Below are 23609 nucleotides of genomic sequence, written 5' to 3' on the forward strand. Positions count from 1 at the left end.
TGTCCTTATCCCATCACTACCCTGAAATTGCCGTCATAACTCATTTTCTGTGCAGCAGGCAGACTGCTGCTTCCTTTCTGAAACCTTCCTGGCTTCGTCACTCCTCTGTCCTACAATTGCACTGACCGAGGACTTCAGGCATTTACTTCAGGACAAGTAGTGTTCTAGTAGTTGGAGAGTTCACCTGGCTTACTACTACAATAGCCTCCGAATGGTGGCTTCTTCCTCTGTAGAGCCTCTCCTCTCCCCAGTTCTTAGAGCCATGGCCCACAAAAAACACAGGTTGGTCTGTGTCCTATCTGTGCTGTAAATATCCAAATACCTCCTATTACCTGGAATCCAAACTCAGCACAGCTTGTAAAACCCTCCGTTCAGGTCACCAAGTATCTGAGCACCTAAAACCATTCAGCAGTACAAACGTCAGTGAGATGGACCTTGCAATGTAGTGAGAAAGCAACTGCTCAGAAGAAACCTCTAGAACAAGCACTGGAAGCACAGAGAGGCACTCAACTCAAAGAACACAGAGTAGCATGTGTACAGGTGACTGGTAAATAAAGCAAGAAGAACTCACCTGTCAGCTCCTCTGTAAAGCTTCCCCTAACTCTTCCAGAGTTAACATCAATGACTACTAACCTCACAGAATGTTGTAGATAACTTTATATCACTTTACTTTATAATTCTCATTTGTATCCCAGTCTATGAGCTTTCTGAAAGGCCAAGATAAATTATTTTTCATTAAAAAGAAAAAATTCACAACCAAAGATGGATAGCTGTTAACTATCAGGCTAACTAACACTGACATTACTCTGAACTTATAAAAATGTTTTTTGATAAATAACATGCCATTTGCAACGGATGTTACTAGAACTAAAAGTGGGATTTTTGCACTGGGTTCATTTTTTTCCCCCTTAATTTATTTTAGTATATGTGCTGCCGAAGCGAGCACATCCCCCTTAATTTATTAACTCTGACTGTTGGGTGTACTTTTTCTGGATCCTTACTATCCTAGCCAAATGAAAATTTTAGTACACACATTAACAATGCATAATAATCAAAACCAAAACCAAAACAGAATACAGCTTTTATATTATTGAACTTTATGTACAAAATCATTTGATTTCAAATAAACATTTAATGTAAAAACAAACGTTCTTTTAAACTGAATTTTTTTTTTACATCTACTGTACCATTCAAATGCTTTATCATCTTACATGATTTCTTCAAAATCTCTTACCAAGGGTACATATAGAAAAGCATTTTTTTTTTTATAAATAGAAACAAAGGGATTTTTTCAGCTTTTATTATAAGATGACATAAAAAGTTTACTCAACAGAAGTAATTTCATTACTATTTGGGGGAGGGACTCACCAACTTTTTGTGCAAACAATGCTAGCCTTCTTTTAAGCATTAAGAGCATAACTGCTTAAGAAATGACATAAGCAATAATTCTACACCTACATCTCCCCTAAAATAATCTATTTTTTTTTTTACATATGTGCACAGCTTTAGCAAATTAAAGCCCGAGAGAAATGCTCGAGATTCACTATCCAGAGGCATGATCAGAGTTTACTGTAACTCATCACTGAGAGAGCTTACCAATCAAGGAGTCTGTAATGAAAGCTGCAGTTTCCCTCTTTCCTATTTTTCTTAACACAAAAATCAATGACTAAGAACTTAATACTGGATGACAAATCACACCCACACTATTAGTTAAATAGCCTCACAGTTAAACACATCTTAAAAGACCAATCAAATCAGTATTTACATTTTATAAATTTCTGAAGACACCATTAGAAAGCTTATATATCCCTTCATTAAACAAAATAGGGAACTGCATCTGATGGTGGTGGAATGAAATTAAAAAATTAAAAATACCTGTATTTACAGCAGCATTGATCCTTTATAAATAAAGAATATGAAAATGCAATTATCTTTAAGGATAATAAAAAATTGAGGTGATGTTACTCAACCACAGTGCTTGGAGTTGGAATAAAAATCTATTGGTGCTTGTTAATGTGCCAGTAGTGAAACCACTTTCTGTTGGAGAAAATCCAACTGCAAATATGTGCATAAAAACACATATATCACAGGGCAAAACTGCTCACAACAATTCAAGTCAGCTTATCTGTATTGGATATTCTAATCATGAAATACATTACAAAGACATCCCTTGCAAAGAAAAAAAGTTATAGATTTTCTGATTCATTTTTATAGAACATTTCCTTCCTCAAAAGTGGCATCTTAAAAATCCCAAACTCATTCTTCCCTTGGTTTATAATGAAAAGATGTAGACAGCTGAATTTTTCAATGTGATTACCATACTGAAAAGTTAAAAAACAAAAACAAAAACAAAAAACAAACCCAAAACAGCAATATTTTTTCAAGTTTAAAAAAACATACTGGGTGAGCAATGCAGTAAAAGTATCCACATAAAAACAAAATGGTCAGTAACCTTTGAAGCCAACATGACATTTCACGGTCAACAATGTGAAAAATTGATATTTTCTCAAACAGGCATAAGATGAAGAAGTGCTATTTTAAAATTGTAAAACTTCTAGAAAGAAGGATCTTATGTTGTAATTTCTCATTCCAAATTGATAAATGATTTCAAAATCAAGGATCAAGGTTTGATTGCAATAATAATGCAACATAATTTCCAAAAATCTTCAATTTCTAAAAAGGAATCACACTCTAATTTTCCCTCCCCAAAAAAGTCTTCACAATTACGAAGTAGAAAAATGGCCAGTCACAAATGCTAAAACCATTATAATTTAAATATATGAAATAATTTCTAGATTATCAATTCAATATATTTCATAAGACAATTGCTGAAGTTAAAAATACTTTCTTTCAACTATTGCTTTTCATGCTCCAACTAGAGTGTTGTAATGACATCAATGAAATGGACATCCATGTAATGCTGCATGACAAAGTGAAGTCGAGCCCTGACACAAATACCCTTGTTGAAATCATTTACTTCATCTAACAGTGCCTGTTTGAAACCTATGATTACAAACGAAAACAAAACTCTTCCTAGAGGCTGAATTCCCTAGAATGCAATTTCAGTGTTTGTCCATAACACGGGGTTAGGTTTTTTCTTTTCAGAGTTTTTGTTTTTTGCTCTGTTTTGAAACCCCTGAGACACCATCTGCTTCCAAAGCTTTCTCTTTTGAGTTAATTTCACTAAATCCATTTGCTGTCCCATTTTGTTCTTCAGTGATTTCTTCATTTGCAGGGGGAGCAGATTCTCCTTTTTCTAATTTTTGCTGCATTTCACGGAGCTTGGTAACAGCTTTATCTATTGACATTATGCTAATAAGATTAAAGTCATGCATGCTGACTAGATGAAGCATGAAGTTTCGACATAAATTCTTCTTAATTATTTTCTGTCCATAGTTTTCTACAAACAGCATACAGGCATGATTCATTTGATTGTCAGCAATAAACCTATTCAATAAAAATAACACAAACATCAACAGTGATATAAAGCATTTTTGTCAAATGCAACATGGTAACTGATAGACCAGTAAGTGATGATTTAACAATTAGTAAAACTACAGTGAATCTGAGATTCAATGACCTGAATGGACTTACCATTTTAAAAAATTTAAAGCGATTTAATTTAACTTAGAAATTCAAAAGATGTCATTTGTTTGTCCTAATGAAACAGCATATACGACAGTATTAAAAGTACAGAGGATTTTTCTCTTGCCACCACTTTCCTTAAACTCTCTACATACACACCAACTATCCCCTTTAGTTTCTCTCTTGACCTTGACATACTTTCCTAGTTCAGAAGCAGTTATTTCTCTACATTTTTCACTTCATGAAAAACCTTTAAAGAAATGAAGATGCCACATTTGTAACAACATGGATGGACTGTGAAAGCATTACGCTAAGCCAGACAGAAGGACAAACAACGTATGATCTCACTTATATGTGGAATCTAAAAAAAACAGAGGTGCCTGGCTGGTTTGGTTGGTAGAGTATGGAACTCTTGATCTCTGGGTCATGAGTTTGAGCGCCATGATGGGTATAGAGATTACTAAAAAAAAACCAAATTAAATCTGAAAACAGTAACAAAACTCATAGAAAAAGAGATCAAACTTGTCGGTACCAAAGGCAGGAAGTGGGAGGAGGAGAGATTAAGGGAGGTGTTCAAATACGCAAAGGCTCAAGTACTAGGCATATAATGTACAACATGATGACAACACTGTTGTACAATATTTACAGGAAAGTTGTTAAAAGAGTAAATACTACGAATTCTCAACAAAAGGAGAAAATGATTTTTTCCTTCTTTTTTTTCTTTTTATTGTATCTATATAAGAGGGATGTTAGCTCAATCTATTGTAATCACTTCACAATAAATATAAATCAAACCATCATACAGTATGTCTTAAACTTACAGTGATGTATACCAATTATTTTTCAATAAAACAAGAGAAAAATAGCCACATTGAATGTGGTGAACAGTCTGGCTGTGTTGATAGAAAGCAAGGAAGGGGCACCCACAATGAATAAAATTTGAAAATAATAAAATCAAACCAAATAGGAGAAAGGCTGCTCAGTTATCCACTGAAACTCAGTGTCTAACAAAGTCTGTAAGGCCTGCCTGCAGATATTTTAAAATCCAAAGTTTACCCAACAGGTAAAAATACCCAATGATACTAGCTACTTTACAATGCTAGTATAGCACGAACCCCCCAACAGTTGTTATGCTACCAGAGTTAGATCAAGGAATGAAAATGGAACCCAATAAAGTAATAGTAGGACTAAAATTCCATCTTGAAACTGATCTATCAGGACAAAAGAAAAAAACAGACTTAACCTAAGTTTCAAAATACAGAAATTACTCATGACTGAGTTTTAATGACTACACCAGGGACCAAACAAACATTTTCTCTAAAAGGCTAGATAAGAAAACATTTTAGGTTTTACAAGCTATATGCGATCTGTTGTCTTCCTCTTTTTTTTCTCCAACCCACTAAAGATGCGAAGACTATTCTTAGCTTAAGGCAGTGTACAAAAAAAGGCTATGGCCCATGCACCCCAGACATCTGGGCTGGAATTTATGCACCAGTTCCTCTTTACTCCTTAAGAGTAAAGAAACAGAAGTGCTCCTTACCATTTACTTCATTATAAATAAAAACATTTTGGCTGTTCACACTATAGAAGAAAACCTTAAATGAGGATCTAATAATAATAATGAAGGTACAGAAGAAACATAAATGTATTGAAAGGCAAATAGTTCACACACTGGGAAGGAGGCAAATCTGCAGGAAAAATAACACTTTGGAAGATACTTTTAGCCACAATGGCACAAGAAATAAGTACTGTTCTATCCTGACCTCTATGCAATGGTAGTAAGAAATCAGAAAAGCTATTTATATTTTATTCTCCAGAATTAAGCAATTAAAAAAAAACTGTACTAATAGTGTGATAACCAATCTTCAGCATTTCCAGGTATGTACCAAGGGACCTAATGTTTTTTTTAATCCTTAGCAATAAAATAAATGAAAATTGGGTCATTAAAAAAAGGGGACATATTGGGGCACCTGGGTGGCTCAGTAGGTTAAGCCTCTGCCTTCGGCTCAGGTCATGATCTCAGGGTCCTGGGATCGAGCCCCGCATTGGGCTCTCTGCTCAGTGATGAGCCTGCTTCCCACTCTCTGCCTGCGTCTCTGCCTACTTGTGATCTCTCTCTCTGTCAAGTGAATAAATAAAATCTTAAAAAAAAATGTCTATTGGACATTCTTATAAAAAAAAGGGGGGTGACATATTAAAAATGAGAACTGCTATTAGAGCTAACGCCTTTCTTAAACATAAAACCATTTTTCTTTCTGCAGTTATAATACTTTGAATTAGGATAAGATTTAGGGCACACTGTATGTAAGCTAATGGAATTTTCTTACTATTTTTTTGTGTGAGGAGAGGGGAAACGGAGACTCTAAAGCAGGCTTCAAACTGAGGGCAAAGTCCAATACAGGACCAACTGCCCGTCCCTGAGATGATGACCTTAGCAGAAATCAAGAGGTGGATACATAACCAACTGAGCCACCCTGGCGTCCCCAAGCCAGTAGAATTTTAAATAAGTCTCAAACATAGATTTACAGAATGGAAGCAGCAAGAGGAACATAAAGGAAATGGAATATTTAAATTTAGAAATACCCTACCCATGTTTCATGACATGGAGATTCCACAGTTTCATCACTTCTTTCTCTCCTTCATTAACATCAGAAAATTCCTCAATTTGCTAAAAAGAAGGAAAAAAAAAAAGAAGGAAAAAATACCTATTAAATACAGAAAAAACAAAATTGGTATTTCTAAAAAAAATTATGAGACAATCAAAAACAATTTTTGTAACTAATATCATCATCTTATTTATACAGCAAAGTGGCAACATTTGTTAAAACTTTTATTCAAGTAGTAATTTTAAAAGGGAAACCCTGAGTTATAAATAAGTTACCTACTTCAAAAAAATCAAAACACGATACAAAATCACAAGAAGAAAAGCTGTATGTCCTTCAGTTGCTAACTATTCAAATGACACAATTAAAAAAATTGTGGATTCCTAAATTCCTTCATTTAGAAAGGAGTCCTTCACACTAAGTTAAGAGTTTAATTCATATTAAACAACTAATAGTTTTTAAACATGAATTACTTCATCATTAAGATTCTCAAATCACGGTCAGTGGTGATAATAGTAATACTCACTGTAATGGTTTTTTCTCTTAGCCATTCAGGATCTTTTTCATCTTCACTATCTACTTCCATTTCTTGTGGACGGAGAGGTAAACAAGTATCACTATGGAAATAGAGACGATTGTGTCCACTACTATACGTTCGCTGCTGTTCCACTTCTCCGTCTTCAGATTCAAGAAATTCAGACATACTCGCTTTTGTTCGTTTTGGTCTGATGAAAAGAAATGTTGATGTAACACTAAGTGACAGGGATAGGATTCTTTCTATTTCACACCTCTCAAATAGAGTACATTCCTCTGGTACAGGTTCCTTCCTATGCATGCACATAGTAACTTCCACTGGGAGAATTCTTTAATCCCTCTAAGCACTGTAGCAGTAGTGACATTAACATTTAAGACACAGGAAAAAGTTCTAAGGAGGAAGTGAGAAAATCGCTACAGGGGCTGGAGAGAGTTATAAAACAGTATACCCAGACACTTAGCTAATAATCTGAAATAATGATTCCCACCCTAAACAGTAGCCCTGTCTGGCTCTCCTTTGTCTCCATCACCAGTAGAAGTCAGAGAGTAAGTTTTGTTGTATGATGTTTTTACCTACCTACACACAAGAATATGTGTGATAGGTGTTCTCTTTACTGGTCCATTGCGACTAAAAGCAAATCCAGGCTGGCGATGAATATCCTGAGGATTTCCGGCATAGGAGCCATCATAACACTCGTTGATAGAAACATCTATCCTAGCACCTTTCGGATGATACTGTAACAAGAATGCCAAAATGCTGAGAATAAGGAAATATTAATTATCTCTACCCTAAGTATCTATCACTCTAATTTCGTTAATTAAAAAGTACCTGTAGCTCTTAATATTTTGAAAACTAAAATGAGCCACACATGAGAATGGTGAAAGGGAAGTCAGAAGACCTGGAGCCAAGAAGATTTGTGTTAAAATCCTGGTTGTGAGGGGCGCCTGGGTGCCTTCGGCTCAGGTCATGATCCCGGGGTCCTGGGATCGAGTCCCACATCGGGCTCTCTGCTCAACGGGGAGCCTGCTTCCCTCTCTCTCTGCCTGCCTCTCCATCTACTTGTGATTTCTCTCTGTCAAATAAATAAATAAAATCTTTAAAAAAAAAAAAAAATCCTGGTTGTGATAATTACTGGCTTGGTAACTTTGTACAAATTATTTCTTGTTTGAGTAAGAATAAAGAAATCACCACTTAATTCAAAGAGCCAATGTGAGGATTATATAAGTCAATATAGTGCACTATGCAAATATATGTAAGATGATCACTGTAATTCATGCATATAGCAATCTACCAAATGCAAAGATTCAGCATGGGTGGTTCAGTGGTAGAATTCTCGCCTGCCAAATGCAAAGATTTGGCATTTTGTGTAGAAGCACAACTTTTTATTTTTATTTTTAAAAGGACTTTTTTGAGAGAGACTGAGAGAAAGTACGTGGGGGATGGGGAGCCTGAAGGAGAAGCAGGAAGCCTGACATGGCTTGATCCCAGGGAGAAAACCCTGGGATCACAACCTAAGCCAAAGGCAGATGCTTAACCACCTGAGCCACCCCAAGAAGCGCAGTCTTTGAAAGTCAGACTGTCTTATATATTATTGGTAAAAAGAACAAAAAAAGTTACTTACAACATAATTGAAGATAAATCTGCTGTGGCAGAGTTTCAGATGCTTGAGTAAACTATAAAGTTTGCGGCAGTTCAGAGTACACCACGGGCAATGTAGATCATCTCTTGCTTCCGTCTGTTGTCTTGTATTGTTGTTATAAAGGAACTTTAAATAACAAAAAAACAACAAATCTCCAACTTAAACATCTCAAGATATTGTTTCAACATCACCCTTAGAAACAGTTAAAACAATTTAAAAAGAAAACCAAGTTAGAGACATTCTTTTAAATATGCCAAAAGATGTAACATGCAAAACAAAGCCATCTCATGATTACTTAAAAAAGGGCCAGCTAGGTTTACCTGATAAAATATTCTTAATTTTTGCCGATTTTCACTTGAAGTATCTTTTTCTTTTCTTGTTTGTAGGTCTGTATTCAATGATTCTTTAACAGCTGAAAATATACACTTTTATATTTAATGCAAATACATGCTATAAAAAGTGAAATGATGTATCTTATAAAACTATAAAATTTTCACAGAATTCTACCTATAGTACTTAACACTATTTTTTTTTAATTTTTTTAAAGATTTATCTGAGAGAGAGAGACAGTGCACGCGTGCGCGCACACACACACACACACACAAGCAGGAGGGGCAGAGGGAGAGGGACAAAGAATCTGAAGCAGACTCCACAGTGAGTGCGGAGCCCTATGTGGGGCTTGATCTCGCAACCCTGAGATCATGACTGGAGCCAAAACCAAGAGTCGGACACTTAACTAACTGAGCCACCCAGGTGCCCCACTTAACCACAGTTTTTGTTCTCATCCTTAAGTTACTGGAAAGAGCCACTTTTTCCCCTTAGAACTCCATCTCTCTCTCTTAGAAGCACCACCCCCCACCGGCCTCTTAAAAAAAGAAAGAAAGAAAGAAAGAAAGAAAGAAAGAAAGAACGAACGAACAAAACCAAAAAACCCTCTTATATTCTAAACCATTATGAAAATAACTCCGGGGCGCCTGGGTGGCTCCATGAGTTAAGCCTCTGCCTTCGGCTCAGGTCATGATCTCAATCAAGGTCCTGGGATTGAATCCCGCATTGGGTTCTCTGCTCAGCAGGGACCCTGCTTCCTCCTCTCTCTGCCTACTTGTGATCTCTCTCTGCCAAATAAATTAATAAAATCTTTAAAAAAATAAAAAAGAAAGAAAGAAACTCCAAATAATTATATGTAGTCACTATAGTTTAAGCACTCTGAGGTCAGAGGTTGTTTTGATTGGTCTTTATATTCTCAGTGCACAACAGTGAGCAGTGAGTGTTGGTTTAACAAAAACTAAATTAAAAATGACTGTATTAGTATCACCTCAAATCCAAAAGATAATGTGGATAATCCCATTAATAATTTGGGTATATTTCTTTACAGACTTAAAAATAAAATGTTTTTATTTTCTCTGACACAACTAACCATTTCATGTACAATTCTGTATAAAACTTTTTCTCAGTTTCTTTGAAACACTTACTTATTAAGACTGGCCACAGAGTATTTTAAGACATGCCCAGAACACAATGTACTTGAGAAATCTTTGCCCTGACACAGGCCATTTCTTACATCCCTTTGACTCTCACAGTAACAGACACACAATGAGTGGACATGAGTGGTCAATGTCAAAGACAGCTGTCTTAAGCCTTCTATCTTCTTTAAATAAAGTTAAATAAAAACATGCAGATGCTCTTAATTGAGGACAGTGTTCCTATCAGGCAGATACAAATGACAGAACACTACAATGCATCTGAACCTTAACTCAGCAGAGTTAACTCCATTTCTAAGTGTTTTTCCTCTAAAAATTTCCTACAAAATGTAACCTGGTAAAATTCAAGTTATGATGATCCTCTTCCAGCCCTAAAACTGTAAAAACACTCTGAAAAACTGATTCAGTTCTACAACATATACAAATCTTCACATGATTTATAAAAAGCATTCAGTTACAAAACCATTTATATAGCTGCAGTTCCAAAATCTAAAAAGGTATGAAAACCAACTGTTTTTCTCATGAGCTTGAGAGAAATTTATTTGGTGGAAAAACTTGTCCTAAATTGACATGAAGCTATCTAAAGATGGTGTTATATAACATATAGCGCATATATATACATACACACAGACACACACGTGTGTGTGTGTGTGTATATATATATATATGTTATATATACACTATATATTTCATCGTGCTTTTAAAGTTTTTTAAAAATAATTCCCAAACAGGGGGCACTTGGGTGGCTCAGTGGGTTAAGCCGCTGCCTTCGGCTCAGGTTATGATCTCAGGGTCCTGGGATTGAGTCCCGCATCGGGCTCTCTGCTCAGCAGGGAGCCTGTGCTTCCCTCTCTCTCTGCCTGCCTTTCTGCCTACTTGTGATATCTGTCAAATAAATAAATAAAATCTTAAAAAAAAAAAAAAGAAAAAAAATTCCCAGACACACCTGTTGTAAAACATAAAGAACTGCTGATATTTCCCAAAGAATAATTATTAGAGCAAACAGCAAATAAATTAATCTGAACCCAAGTCCTAACTCTGCAAAACATTATTATTATTTTATTTCTTTCTTTTGGTAATCTCTACACCCAATGTAAGGCTCAAACTCAAAATCCCAAGATCAAGAGTTTCGCGTATTCTCCAACTTAGCCAGCCAGGTGCCCCTGCAAAAGCACTACTCTGACAGCAGTGTTTTCTTACCTATAGTCTGAGTAGGTTTAACTGAACCAGGCTTGTTTTCTTGATGAAGACTCTCTGAATTTCTAGTGGCAAGAGGCTTGGCAATAGGAGCTGTAGATTTGTCATTGGTTTCTCCTGTCCAACGAAGAGTGAACTGCAATGTAGGTCCCTGAGAAAATGTTTCAAATGGAGGCAGCCTCTAAAAAAGAAAACATGAAAAGAGTGAAGGTTCCACATAATGAATTTAAAGAAATCATAGGAATAAAAAACCCTCCTGATATCTATTATGATAAATTAACATGGATCTGAAAACCTAAAATGCCTACAGAGATGGCCAGGCAGGTAAAGTACACAGATGGCACAGGACAGACTAAAGTACCTGAGAGCTCAGGTTGCCCAAAGAGGCAGCCACTTAACAACAATGGATGAATTGCTGCCATGTGCAAATCGAACCCCAGTACAACCATATTTTCAAATTTGTTCAAAGAAGTCAGAAATCCAAGACCTCGTGGGAAATCTTCCTATTCTTACATGTTGGTAATCAACTGAAAAATGGTTTTAAAACAAAACTTTTGGTAAGCAAAGCCTGCCAGTGTGCAACCTGTCAGATGACCAACTACTTTCTTTTTGTAAACTGAACACTTTACAGCAATTAGAAATTGTCCTGACTTCTTCAGCTTCAATGCCAGCTGCCCTGGTTTCTCCTTTTGGGTTCTGGGACTCTGAACTCTTTTGGCTTTCCTCCTCAACCTCTAATCACTTATAAGATGACTCTTCTGGTCTCCTTAATTCCTAGCTAACATTTAGCCATCTGCCCTAATCTCTCACCTATCCTTAAAGATACACTTATTAGATTGATGATCACAAATTGATTCTTTATACTTGAGCTCCAAAACTGTGTATCTCAACTGCCTCTTGGACATTGCCACTTGGATGACATCAATGTCACCCTGAACTGAACTAAAAATATGTTTAGATATGAATCTATTTTCTTTCCATCCCAGGTATAATTAGTTTTGTTCCTAGCATTATCATTCTACTAGTGACCCTAACCTAAAAACTTCAGAATTACATTTGAATCCTATTTTTCTTTTGTTTCTCTTATGTAATCATCAAGTATAGATCCTTACTACCTTATTACTACAATATCTTAGCTGCTCTTGTCCTTCTAATTTTTACTTCTCAATTTATATATAGAAAACCAAATAATCTTCTGGAAGACTGCTTTCATGCTATTCCAGAGAAAGCTGTTTTTTTGGGGTGCCTGGGTGGCTCAGTTAAGCATCCACCTTCAGCTCAGGTCATGATCCCTGAATAAAGCCCTGCATCTGGCTCCCCCTCAGCGGGGAGTCTCCTTCCCCCTTTGCCCCTCCCCTCTGCTCATGCTCTCTCTCAAATAAACAATAAAATCTTAAAAAAAAAAAAAAAAAAAAAAAAAGAAACCTGTTTATTTTACTGCCATACAAGCCTAAACTCCTATAACTTTATTACAAATAATCCTCTTAAAACTGTAATTCTGGACAGTAATGAAATAAAAGTGTGCTTTTATAAACCAGTTTTGAAAAAGTAAGTCTCTCCATATCTAGGTATTTATCTCATAAAAATAATTGCAATGCATAAAGATACATGTACTAGTATATTCACATTTGTGAAAAGGTAAAAAAAAAGTTAATAAAATTGAATTATCCATTAAAATTGCATTGGTTTAGTAAATTATGGGATATTTATTTAAAAGAATACTACAAAGCTTTTAAAAAGAACCGAATCTAGATGCTTTAACTTTAAAGGGATCAAGGGATGCCCATATCATAGTGCTTCAATTTCTTGGGAAAACCCAACAACTCCTGTATTTTCTTGTGAATAAAAATTTAAACTTTAAGAAATTTAAAACATAATGAACACCTGCAGCAAATTCAAACACCACAGATAATAAATTTCATCACCTAGAAGTAACCATTAATTTTAGAAAAAGTAGGAATATATATACAATATTCAGTAAAAACTAAATACCATGGAAATCCTGTCAAAGACAATCTTTTTATATTTAATATATTTCCAATTTCTCACTACTTTAATATTTTTGACATGATCTGTTACATCTTTTCAGTTAACCAGTTCCTAACCTTGTGACAAAATTGAGAAACTGGGCTTAATTGCTAATGCCCAGAAATACAATTAAAATGTCATCCACGTTGCCAGTCTGCCCCCTCGGTAAGGCTGTCCCCAGTTATTCTCACATTGAAGCATTATGTGTCCTCACATCTCCAACTAGATACTGTCAATCTTTTTGTCAAACTAGTAAAGTAGTATCTCTGATTTTTACATGTCTTTGAATACTAGTAAGGTTAAGTATCTTTAAAAGCTTGCTAGCTAGTCATCTATACTTGTCGCCTTAAGAATTGCATGATTGTCCTTTAACCATTTTTCTAATTAGATTGCCTATTTTTCTTATTGATTTATAAAATTACAGATTTATAATAGCTTTTTGTATGTTACTTCTTCCTTGGCCTATCATTTGTTTTTAACTTTAGATTTTTATAGTGGAGAAATGATTCACTTTCATTATTTTATGCTAACTTTCACAACATACTTTTAAGAGCTTTCTTCATATTAAATTATATTAATATTCACCTACATTTTTCCAAGTTTTATAATACTAACTTTTACATTTATGAGTCTTCTTCAGTTTATGATGTCTAAGTTTATTTACAGATGGCTGTAATTGTGACAGTTCTGTCACAATGAATGGTGTCTCCCACACAGATCTAATACCAATTTTATCAGAAACTAAAGTCCAAAAGCACACGAAACTACTTTAAAACAATGTTTCAGTGATCCAACTCATCTATGTTTACTGTACCATAGAATTTAAAGGTTTGTGGGCTTTTTTTGTTTGTTTGTTTGTTTTTTACCTTAATAGTATGTTCTACTATCTGGTAAGTAAATGTTTTTAGAAAATTTCCACAATATTCCTTTGAAACTAATTTTAAGGCTTAAAAAAAATCCTGGGATTTTGCTTGTAATAGTACACTGACCTAATATGTTTGGAAATAAATGACGTCATTATTCTATTGCGTCTGCCTACCCAAGAAATATATTTATTCTTTCAAGTCTCAAAAAAGTTACTTTAAATTTGATTCATCTCAGTTCTGCAGATTTCTTGACAAATGTATTATTGGTCATCGTTATGTTGCCTGCTGTTACTATAAACAGGATTTACAACAATTTGTTGTTGTGGTGGTGGTGGTGGTTGTTTTTAATTCAAGTTAGCTAACACATAGTGTAGTACTGGTTTCGGGTACAACAGTAGTTAACATTTATTGAGCACTTATTTTATGCCAGGCATGGTGCTAAGCATATTTATTTCATTTAATCCATCAATTCTATGCCTCGTTTTCTAGATGAGAAAACTGAGGCACAAAAGCTTAAATAACCTGCCAGAATGCCACACAGCTAGGGAGTGAAGATCTGAACCTGGCAGTCTGGCTCCAGACTTTCAGCGCTTTCCACTGAATACTCTGACTAGGTAATCTTTATTTGTATCTTTCAAAGTATAAAAACAAAGGATTCTTTACTTCCAACATGAATTTGCATCTGGGAAAGAAAACATCAATCAAAAATGGGAGTTCATGACTATAACGTGCTCCGCCTTCTAAGCAGTCCATACCTTCCCATCAAGAATAGTCTCCCATGTTGCTCTTTTCTTGCTTATTGGACATTCTTCCATTTCCTGCATGGCTACTTCATATTCCCCATCTAAAAGCTGTAAGCGCCTGTTAGACAAACACATACACTTTAAAGTAACCTGTGTATTACTGTTAAGTACACAAATTCTACATATTTAGATTTACACTAAAAAGCATTTATTAAATTTATAAACTAGCTTACACACCCAACAAAACTTTGAAATATACCTACTCTCCATTCCTGACAAAAGCAATTTTAATGATTTGCACTAGTAATTACTACTAGAGAATTACTTCATTACTGTAGCTACTCAGACATAACTTATTATGTACTAATATATAATAATATGTCTAAATTCTCAAAACTTGGTAAATTTTAAACATTAAGTATAAAGCACGAGTGTAGGCTTTATACTTTAATGAAATGGGATAACAACAGTGTTATAATACTTGCCTTAGGTAACCACTAAGAATTATGCCTCTGTCATTTCTGACTATTGAAAAAATTTGAACTAGAATTCTTAACTTTCATTCATGACCAATAAACTCGATGATTATGACTCTGGTAACTATAAGATCCTGGGGGCACCTGGCACATATAGGTGCTCAATAAACATTTCATGGATGAATAAATGAAAGAAATACCAGTTGAATCAAAGAATTATGCCCATACTCACAGTACAGTTTTAATGTATGTGTACATATATGTGTGTTTATATACAGTTTGCATTATTTTTCATACCTTTAAACATTGGTAACACTACCAACCTAAACATCATTCTTCAACCATGCTTAATAATTAATTGTACGTCACAAGAATCTGGCTTCTCGTCATCAGTCTTGGAATAGTTCTGTTAGGTGGTAACAACTAACATTTATTGAGTGCTTACTATGTGCCAGGCATTATTTGAAAGACTTTGCATGTTTCATTTAATCTTCCCAACTCTATGAAGTAGATTATTCCACTTTTCAAAAGAAAAAACTGAGGCAGAGAGATTAAGTAGCTCGCCTTAAGATGACAAAGTAGCCAGAGCTAGCAACTGAATCTGCGTAGTCTAAGTCTGACCTTAATACCAAATGATTTTGAGACTTAAGAATTTGTCTTTACGCTATGAGCCTGGAGTTATTCTACTTCAACAGTCTAGCAGTAAAGCTATTCAACTTAACATTTAAAAAAGTTATTCTACGTATTTGTATAGGTAATAATACACTCATATACTTCTAAACTGAAATGAGGCTTCCCTCATGCGTTTACATGGCTGTATGATATTGTTTTACAGTTGTGCATTTGATAGCTACAATCCAGTTTGCTCTCCTACCTGTAGTGCATGAGGAGGCCCTTTTTTCCCCACAGCCTCATCAACAGTGCTTTATCAGTTTTTTGATCTCTGCCAAACTGGTAAGTGAAAAAATGACATCTCAGTGTACTTTTATATTCAGATGTCTTATCTTTTAAATGTTTAAGAACCAGATATATTTTCCTTTTTTCTAAACATTTTCTCTCTCACTCATTCTTCTACTAGGCTGTGGTATTTTTCTTAATGAGTATGATTTATTATATTAAAGAAATGAGACATCAATCTATAGTAGGAGTTGAAATTAATTCTCCCTTGTCATTTTATTTTTGACTTAGCTTTTGTTTTCAGAGTTAAGTTTTTAATTTTGCTCTGTATTTCATACTTTTTCTATATGGCTTTTGAATTGTAGTCATTGTTTAAGGAGACTTTAACTTCTCTGAGATTATAAAAAGAACTTTTTACACATCTAACTCCTGAGATTTTGGGTTGTAAATGCTTTTCCTCCATTAAAAAGAATCAAGACTAGGAGTGTCTGACTGGCTCAGTCAGAAGAACATGCAACTCTTTATCCTGGGGTTTTGAGTTCAAGCCCCATGCTGGGTGTAGAGATTACTTAATGTTATTGGGCTCCCACCACTTAAAAAAAGGCAGGGGCCCTTCTGGCTTAAGCATCTGATTCCTTGTTTCGGCTCAGGTCATGATCTGAGGGTCATGAGATCAAGCCCAACCCCATGTCTGGCTCTGCACTGAGCAGAGCCTACTTGAGATTCCCTTCCTCCCCATCTGACACGCTCCTCGTTCCCACTCATGCATGCTTGCTCTCTCTCAAATAAATAGAATCTAAAAAAAAAAAAAAGGAATCAAGACTCTGAAGAAATGGCCAATTCCAGAGTAGAAGTAGGAGAAGAAATGTAAGCCTGGGGCATCTTACTATTCAGAAAATAAGGAAAAACAAACAATAAATAAAAGTTAAATCAAAAAGTCAAATAGGGGGACGCCTGGGTGGCTCAGTTGGTTAGGCAGCTGCCTTCGGCTCAGGTCATGATCCCAGCGTCCTGGGATCGAGTCCCGCATCGGGTTCCTTGCTCCACAGGGAGCCTGCTTCTCCCTCTGACACTGCCTTCCAGTCTGTCTGCCTGTGCTCGCTCTCGCTCTCTCTCTGACAAATAAATAAATAAAATCTTAAAAAAAGAAAAAAAAGTCAAATAGGGCTCTATTTAGAGGGGTTCCTCCAGAGTAAGTCTGGGACAACTTGAGCATTAAAATGAATAACAACATGAGCAGATTAAAGCAGAATGAATAAAAATGGCATCTGTTATTTGATTAAGAAGAAATACTGATTAAAATACCGATAAAAAATGAGCTGAGGAATGTTATTCTATTTTATAGAAAAAATGCCTATAAACATGGAAGAAATGATGCAATGTTTAACATTTTGGCAACTGCCATAGGAAAATTTTTTCAAACAAGAATCACTGATGGAGGGCGCCTGGGTGGCTCAGTGGGTTAAGCCGCTGCCTTCAGCTCAGGTCATGATCTCAGGGTCCTGGGATCGAGTCCCGCATCGGGCTCTCTGCTCAGCAGGGAGCCTGCTTCCTTCTCTCTCTCTCTGCCTGCCTCTCAGTGTACTTGTAATTTCTCTCTGTCAAATAAATAAATAAAATCTTTAAAAAAAAAAAAAAAAAAAAAAAGAATCACTGATGGATGCTACACTATTAGGTGGAAGGTTGTTGGGGAGAAAATGCACATTTACCCAGTTGAAAGTGAGATTACCAGAGATGATGTATTAATTTAAAGGGAAAAGATATCATTACAATGATGAAATACTGTGAACACACTACCTTAACCAAGTGATCAAACCTAATTTTACCTGCATCTGTGATGTACACAGAGAATACATCACCATTCAAGTGTATTCTTCCCAAAATGTTTAACCTGAATTTAATCATAAACTGATAGACATTTTGGAAAATTAAAGGTCTGTATTAAAAAGTGTCACAAATAATAATGAAGAGAAAGACAGACTCATAAAAACAGAAAATAAACTAGCAACTGCCAGAGGGGAGGAGTGTGGGGGATAAGCAAAATAGGTGAAGGGGATTAGGAAGTGAAAATTTCCAGTTACAAAATAAGTAGGTCACAGAGATGAGAACTATGACATATGGAACATAGTAAGTAATACTGTAATAACTTTCTATGGTGACTATACTTGTGGTGAGCATGGCAAAATGTATGGATTGCTGGAAACACTAAGTTGTACACCTGAAAGGACAATCACGTGTCAACTATACTTCAATGTAAAAAAAGGGCAATATATGAATTATGATTAACAACAATAAAAAGTGTCACAAAAGGCAAAAAGAAAAGAGAAAACAAAGGGTTGGAGAACTATCCCGAACAGAAGAAGATTGAATAGATATAGCAACTTCCCACAGATTGAAACCCTTGGGGTAGGGGTGGGACAGCTACAAGAAGCATTATTGTGGTCAACTGGGGATAGTATTTGTTGTGTTATGTTAAAGTTACTGAGTATGACAGGTGTATTGTGGTTATGAAGGACTGTCCTTGTTTTTAGGAGATACATACACTGAAATGTTTAGGAGTGAGGAATAAAGTAGAGTGTCACAATCTAACTTTCAAATGGTTAAGCACAAGAATAAAATACACACTCACAAATAAAGCAAATGTGATAAAATGTTAATGACTGATGAATTCTAGGTGAGGGTATGTGGGTATTAATGATTTTTCTATATTCGACTTTTTTATGGTTTAGAAATTTTCAAAATAATTGGGGGAAAATTCTCCCACAGTTTCTACTTGGTACCTTTACTCATTAAATAGAAAGCAGTATTTCATACATACAAGGAATAGCTTAATACATGTGTAAGGCAGAAATAATTTTTAAAAAGAACGCAACACCCATTCCCATGCTGCCTAAAACAGAACACTGGCCACCACCAATGAAGTGCAGTGTCAAGTCCTAGTTGCTTCTCCCATAGACATAACAACAATTTCCTAAAACATGTTTCTATTATTTCCCATGTAAATCTCTAACCTACAAATTTCTGACTTTAAAAAGACACTATCTTGATTAATATAAAGTGATATATTTGAATAGTAATATTAAGTGATTTATTCTAAGACAATACAGCAATACAGTAGCCAGCATTTATGGCATTATTCCTAGCCATCTTTGCTTTCCTATTAAAAGCCTTGTAACTTTCTTTACTTGGTGGCTAATAGGCGATACTCAGTACTTTTTTAAAGAGTAGGAGGAATGTACTAATGGCTTTACTTGCCACTTTCCCCTATGCCTAACAGTGAACTGTGTTAATTACCAGCAAGCAGCTGGAAACAAGAACTCATAGCACATTATAGGTTTCATTCTCTGATGCTGTCAAAAAAGAATGCTGCCTTTGCCTCCTAGGTATTTTTTTACTAGCACTAAGATGCTTCACTCTCCAGTGGAAAAAAAACTGAAGAGATGATGACAAATTCAGGTATTCTTTGCTACCCTGTGCCAAATGCACAGAGCCAAATGATGATGACACACTGATTTCTTCCTTAATTTTATAAGTAAATACATAACCTCAAAATTTACACAGGGCCCACTTCATTCAGGTCTCTTTCAAATATTACCTTCTCCTAGACCTACCTTTCTCTATAAAACAACCATTTATTCTTTTTCTTCATAGCACTCACCAATAGTGAGTTGGTATAATTTTTGGGTGGTGGTGTGTTTCTTCCACTAGAAAATAAGCCCCATGAAGGCAGGGATTTTGATGCCTTTTCACTGTCTAAAACAGTGTCTGACAAAGAGTAGACACTCAGAAGTGACAATGCCTAATAAACAATCTTAAATGAGCCATTCAAACAGCAACTCATCTATGTTTACTGCTTTCTATGTGACAAAAGAGAAAAATTCAGTATTTACAAAACTTGTTTTATCATTTTTAAGAATGAAGAGAAACAGGCACCTAGGTGGCTCAGTCATTAAGTGTCTGTCTTTGGCACAGGTCATGATCCCAGGGTCCTGGACTCGAACCCCGTGTCAGGCTCCCTGCTCAGTGGGAAGCCTACTTCTCCCTCTCCCACTTCCCCTGCTTGTGTTCCCTCTCTTGCTGTGTCTCTCTTTGTCAAATAAATAAATAAAATCTTAGAGAAAAAAAAAGGAATAAAGAGAAACAAAGGCAAAGAAAACAACACCACTATATTATCCTTCAGAATAAAAACATTTCTAGAACATTATGGGAGACTCAGGTGTCCATCAACATTACCTGTTTTTATCAAATACTGTCATTTGTGCAACAAATGTCTTTTCCCCATCTTCACGATTTCGTTTTCTTCTGGCTGGAAGTTCTTCATTGACATCTGAATTTCACAAACATTTCGTATGAGTCAAATATTCAAACACAAAGGTATTTGTTTATGATATGGTCCCTAATCCTAAATTAGGTACAAATTACAATTAATTTGTGATATAATGTTAAGACTTACACTTTTCAATTTTATGTTTTACCATATGTGTATGTCCTTACTAGGCAAGGAGAAAAAATCCTCACTTATGGTTACTTTTCAAAGTCAAAGGCTACTTCAAGACTCAAAAAAGATTATTTCCCCAAAGGTGCCTCTTACTGAATTTCACATATACCTCTATTATCCCACTCATGATTTTGCTACAATTATTTATATCTATCTCTGCATGCTAGGTCAGCTTTTGAGAGCTTCTGGAGGACAGGACTGAATATTTTAATGATCTTTGTATTCCGGGCACTTATGTGCTGGTTGAATGATTACCTCAAAAGTAGATTCAGGTGGGAAGATAGAGGGATTATATGTGATAAGCAAATACAATAAAACCTTAATTACAGAATATAAGTGTAGGTAAACAAATATTTACTATATAAAACTCTTTAGACAGTTATATACATATGAAATTTTTCACAATAAAATGTCATGTGTTGGGGGTAGGAATGAATTCATTGTTTTGTTTGCTGAGGGACTAATGGGAAATACCAGTCTTCTCCATCCAGTGTTCACTATGTATTTTCTTACTACATGAAATGTTTCATCATGTAAAAATGAGAACTTTACAGATTAAATACCTAGTACAGCACAACAGCCAACCATTTAAAAATCCAGGGTAATCTACCGTAAAATTAATTATCTCATCAGACTGTAAAATATCTGCAAATAAAGGTCATTTCACGCCTTTAGAATGCATGCAATTTACTTCTAGTTCTGCACCATTTTCTTCCTTGGGAAAGCTAAGTTTAAGAAAAAACTATTAAAATAAAAATTACCAATATTTTCATTGGTTTCTCCATTAATCATTCCATTAAACTCTCTTCTTCCCGGACGAGTCACTCTAAATAGCAATGAGTAAGACTTCACCATATGGCTGTTACTAGGTTCAAATTCATTACTGGAAACTGCAAGGGACGGGAAATTTCCAGGTTTTGTTTGATTGAGATCAGGATTCAAAGGCACCTGCTTTTTACCTGTAGGAACTTGCCTTATTGGACAACTTACATCCTGCAAAGGCAAAGATTATGAAATTATACTTATTTATGCATATGCAATTATTACAAGAATTAAAATAAAACTTATAATCACAGATATAGGAAACATCATTACCAAATGGCATGCTAAAATTCTAATCATACTTCTGAAAATTGTGATGAAGGAAAAAGAAAATTTGGAACAGCTATATCCCAAATATTAACAACTAAGGTTCTCCAATATAATGAAAATAATGGTACAGTATATAAAATACTTAGCTGATGGTGATCTGAAATAGTTTCAAATTAGACATTTGGAATTAAAACCATGCTTAAAATGTATTTATTAAGCTCATATAAATTAATAATATTTTCCCTTAAATTTTCTATTTTAACAAAATAATTGATAGGACCATTAGAAATGAAAAAAGAATTATAAAAACACCACTGTCAATGTTACAAAGTATTAAATCCATGTATTTAAATGTTGCTTATTGGAACAACATTGTTCATCTTATGAATAATATTCTGTAGAAATTATATAACTGGAGTTATGCTTAAATAGCTGAAAAACTGGAAGATATGAAAGACCTTTATAACAAGATAGTAGCTTCTTTTTGAAAACCAAATACATTCTTATTCTAATAAAAAATTCTACTCTACAAGAGTATAAAATGAGAAATATATAAGTTTCCCCCACCTCCTCCCGGTCCTATACTCTAGAGATGACTAATATTAGCAGTTGGTTGTATACATCCTTCTAAGTACATGTTTACATCTATTATTTTTTGAAACACAAAAAGGACACTACAATTGTATTCACATTTTTTTGCCTGCATCTTCAAGAATGTTCACATCGCTGTTTATCATGCATATGGGGATTGCATGGAAGGGAGGAATGGTATTTCTTAACTTTGAAATTTTGAATATATACTTAAACTGTTGTCTCCTAATCACCTTAGTCCACTCCCTATGAGTGCTTTAGTAGTGTTCAAGTCCTGTGTCACTTTACGATTTTGGAAGAACGTCAAAACAGAAATCTCTATACAGGTCATTCCTAATCCTAAAATACCCAAGATCTTGAGGCCACTAAAAGTACTGGTTGCTGAGAAAATTTAACCATCCAAACATGTGTTTCTGTGGTGAATGATTTCACCTTATAAATAGAAATTTGAGGCAATGTATTAATAGATCAATGGCAATAACACTAGCAACAGAATTTCTTTGCTTGAGAGTAGTGTTACAAGAGGTGATCCTTTTGGGAAAAACTCTCACAGTCCTTATTTAAATTTCAATTGGTATAAACTGCTAAAAATTTAAGAGATCAAAGTGATAGGGAAGCATCTGATTTTATGTCCTAAGATGCTAAAAGATAGCTTCTTCCCTTCACTGTCAAACTCCTATAGCAGAAAGTTTAATGCAGATCCCTCAGCTGCCCAGAAAAAAAAACATTAAGATCTAGGAGGTTGGCAAAAAAGGTTATCATTTTTTAAATTCAGCCATCAACATCTTTAAAAGCTTTCAAGGTATGGGGTACCTCAGTGGCACAGTCGGTTGGGCATCCGACTCTTAGTTTTAATTCAGGTTGTGATCTCGGGGATGTGGGGTTGAGCCCCACCTTGGGCTCTGCCCTCTGTGCTTATATCACAGAGTCGGCTTGGGACTCTCCTTTTCCCACTCCCCTGACATGCTCTCTCTTTAAAAAAAAAAAAAAGAAAGAAAAGCTTTCAAGGTTTAAAAGCACAATATAGGGGCGCCTGGGTGGCTCAGTGGGTTAAGCCTCTGCCTTCAGCTCAGGTCATGATCCCAAAGTCCTGGGATCGAGCCCCACATCAGGCTCTCTGCTCAGCAGGGATCCTGCTTCCCCCCCCTCTCTGCTTGCCTCTCTGCCTACTTGTGATCTCTGTCTGTCAAATAAATAAATAAAATCTGAAAAGCACAATATATATGCATGAACATACTCAATTAAAAGACTATTCCAGGGACGCCTGGGTGGCTCAGTTGGTTAAGCAGCTGCCTTCGGCTCAGGTCATGATCCCAGCATCCTGGGATCGAGTCCCACATCGGGCTCCTTGCTCCGCAGGGAGCCTGCTTCTCCCTCT

General features: G+C 35.4%; 1 protein-coding gene across 2 annotated transcripts in view; it reads right to left on the reverse strand.

Annotated features, from left to right (window-relative positions):
• Positions 1 to 1064: 1064 nt before the first annotated feature.
• The window catches only part of SUZ12 (SUZ12 polycomb repressive complex 2 subunit), a 44580-nt gene continuing 22035 nt past the window's right edge, over positions 1065 to 23609 (reverse strand). For both annotated transcript variants that reach the window (XM_059148408.1, XM_059148407.1), the window contains 10 exons: positions 21310 to 21541; positions 20284 to 20377; positions 14690 to 14795; positions 11044 to 11221; positions 8683 to 8774; positions 8345 to 8488; positions 7300 to 7457; positions 6715 to 6913; positions 6174 to 6253; positions 1065 to 3447 (listed from right to left, as the gene is read on the reverse strand). In XM_059148408.1, coding sequence (XP_059004391.1) covers positions 3102 to 3447; positions 6174 to 6253; positions 6715 to 6913; positions 7300 to 7457; positions 8345 to 8488; positions 8683 to 8774; positions 11044 to 11221; positions 14690 to 14795; positions 20284 to 20377; positions 21310 to 21541 — 1629 coding nt within the window. In that variant the 3' untranslated portion in view covers positions 1065 to 3101. The remainder of the gene's footprint in view (positions 3448 to 6173; positions 6254 to 6714; positions 6914 to 7299; positions 7458 to 8344; positions 8489 to 8682; positions 8775 to 11043; positions 11222 to 14689; positions 14796 to 20283; positions 20378 to 21309; positions 21542 to 23609) is intronic.

Source organism: Mustela lutreola, chromosome 15 (genome assembly GCF_030435805.1).
Source record: "Mustela lutreola isolate mMusLut2 chromosome 15, mMusLut2.pri, whole genome shotgun sequence".
In the NCBI taxonomy this organism is placed as follows: domain Eukaryota; kingdom Metazoa; phylum Chordata; class Mammalia; order Carnivora; family Mustelidae; genus Mustela; species Mustela lutreola.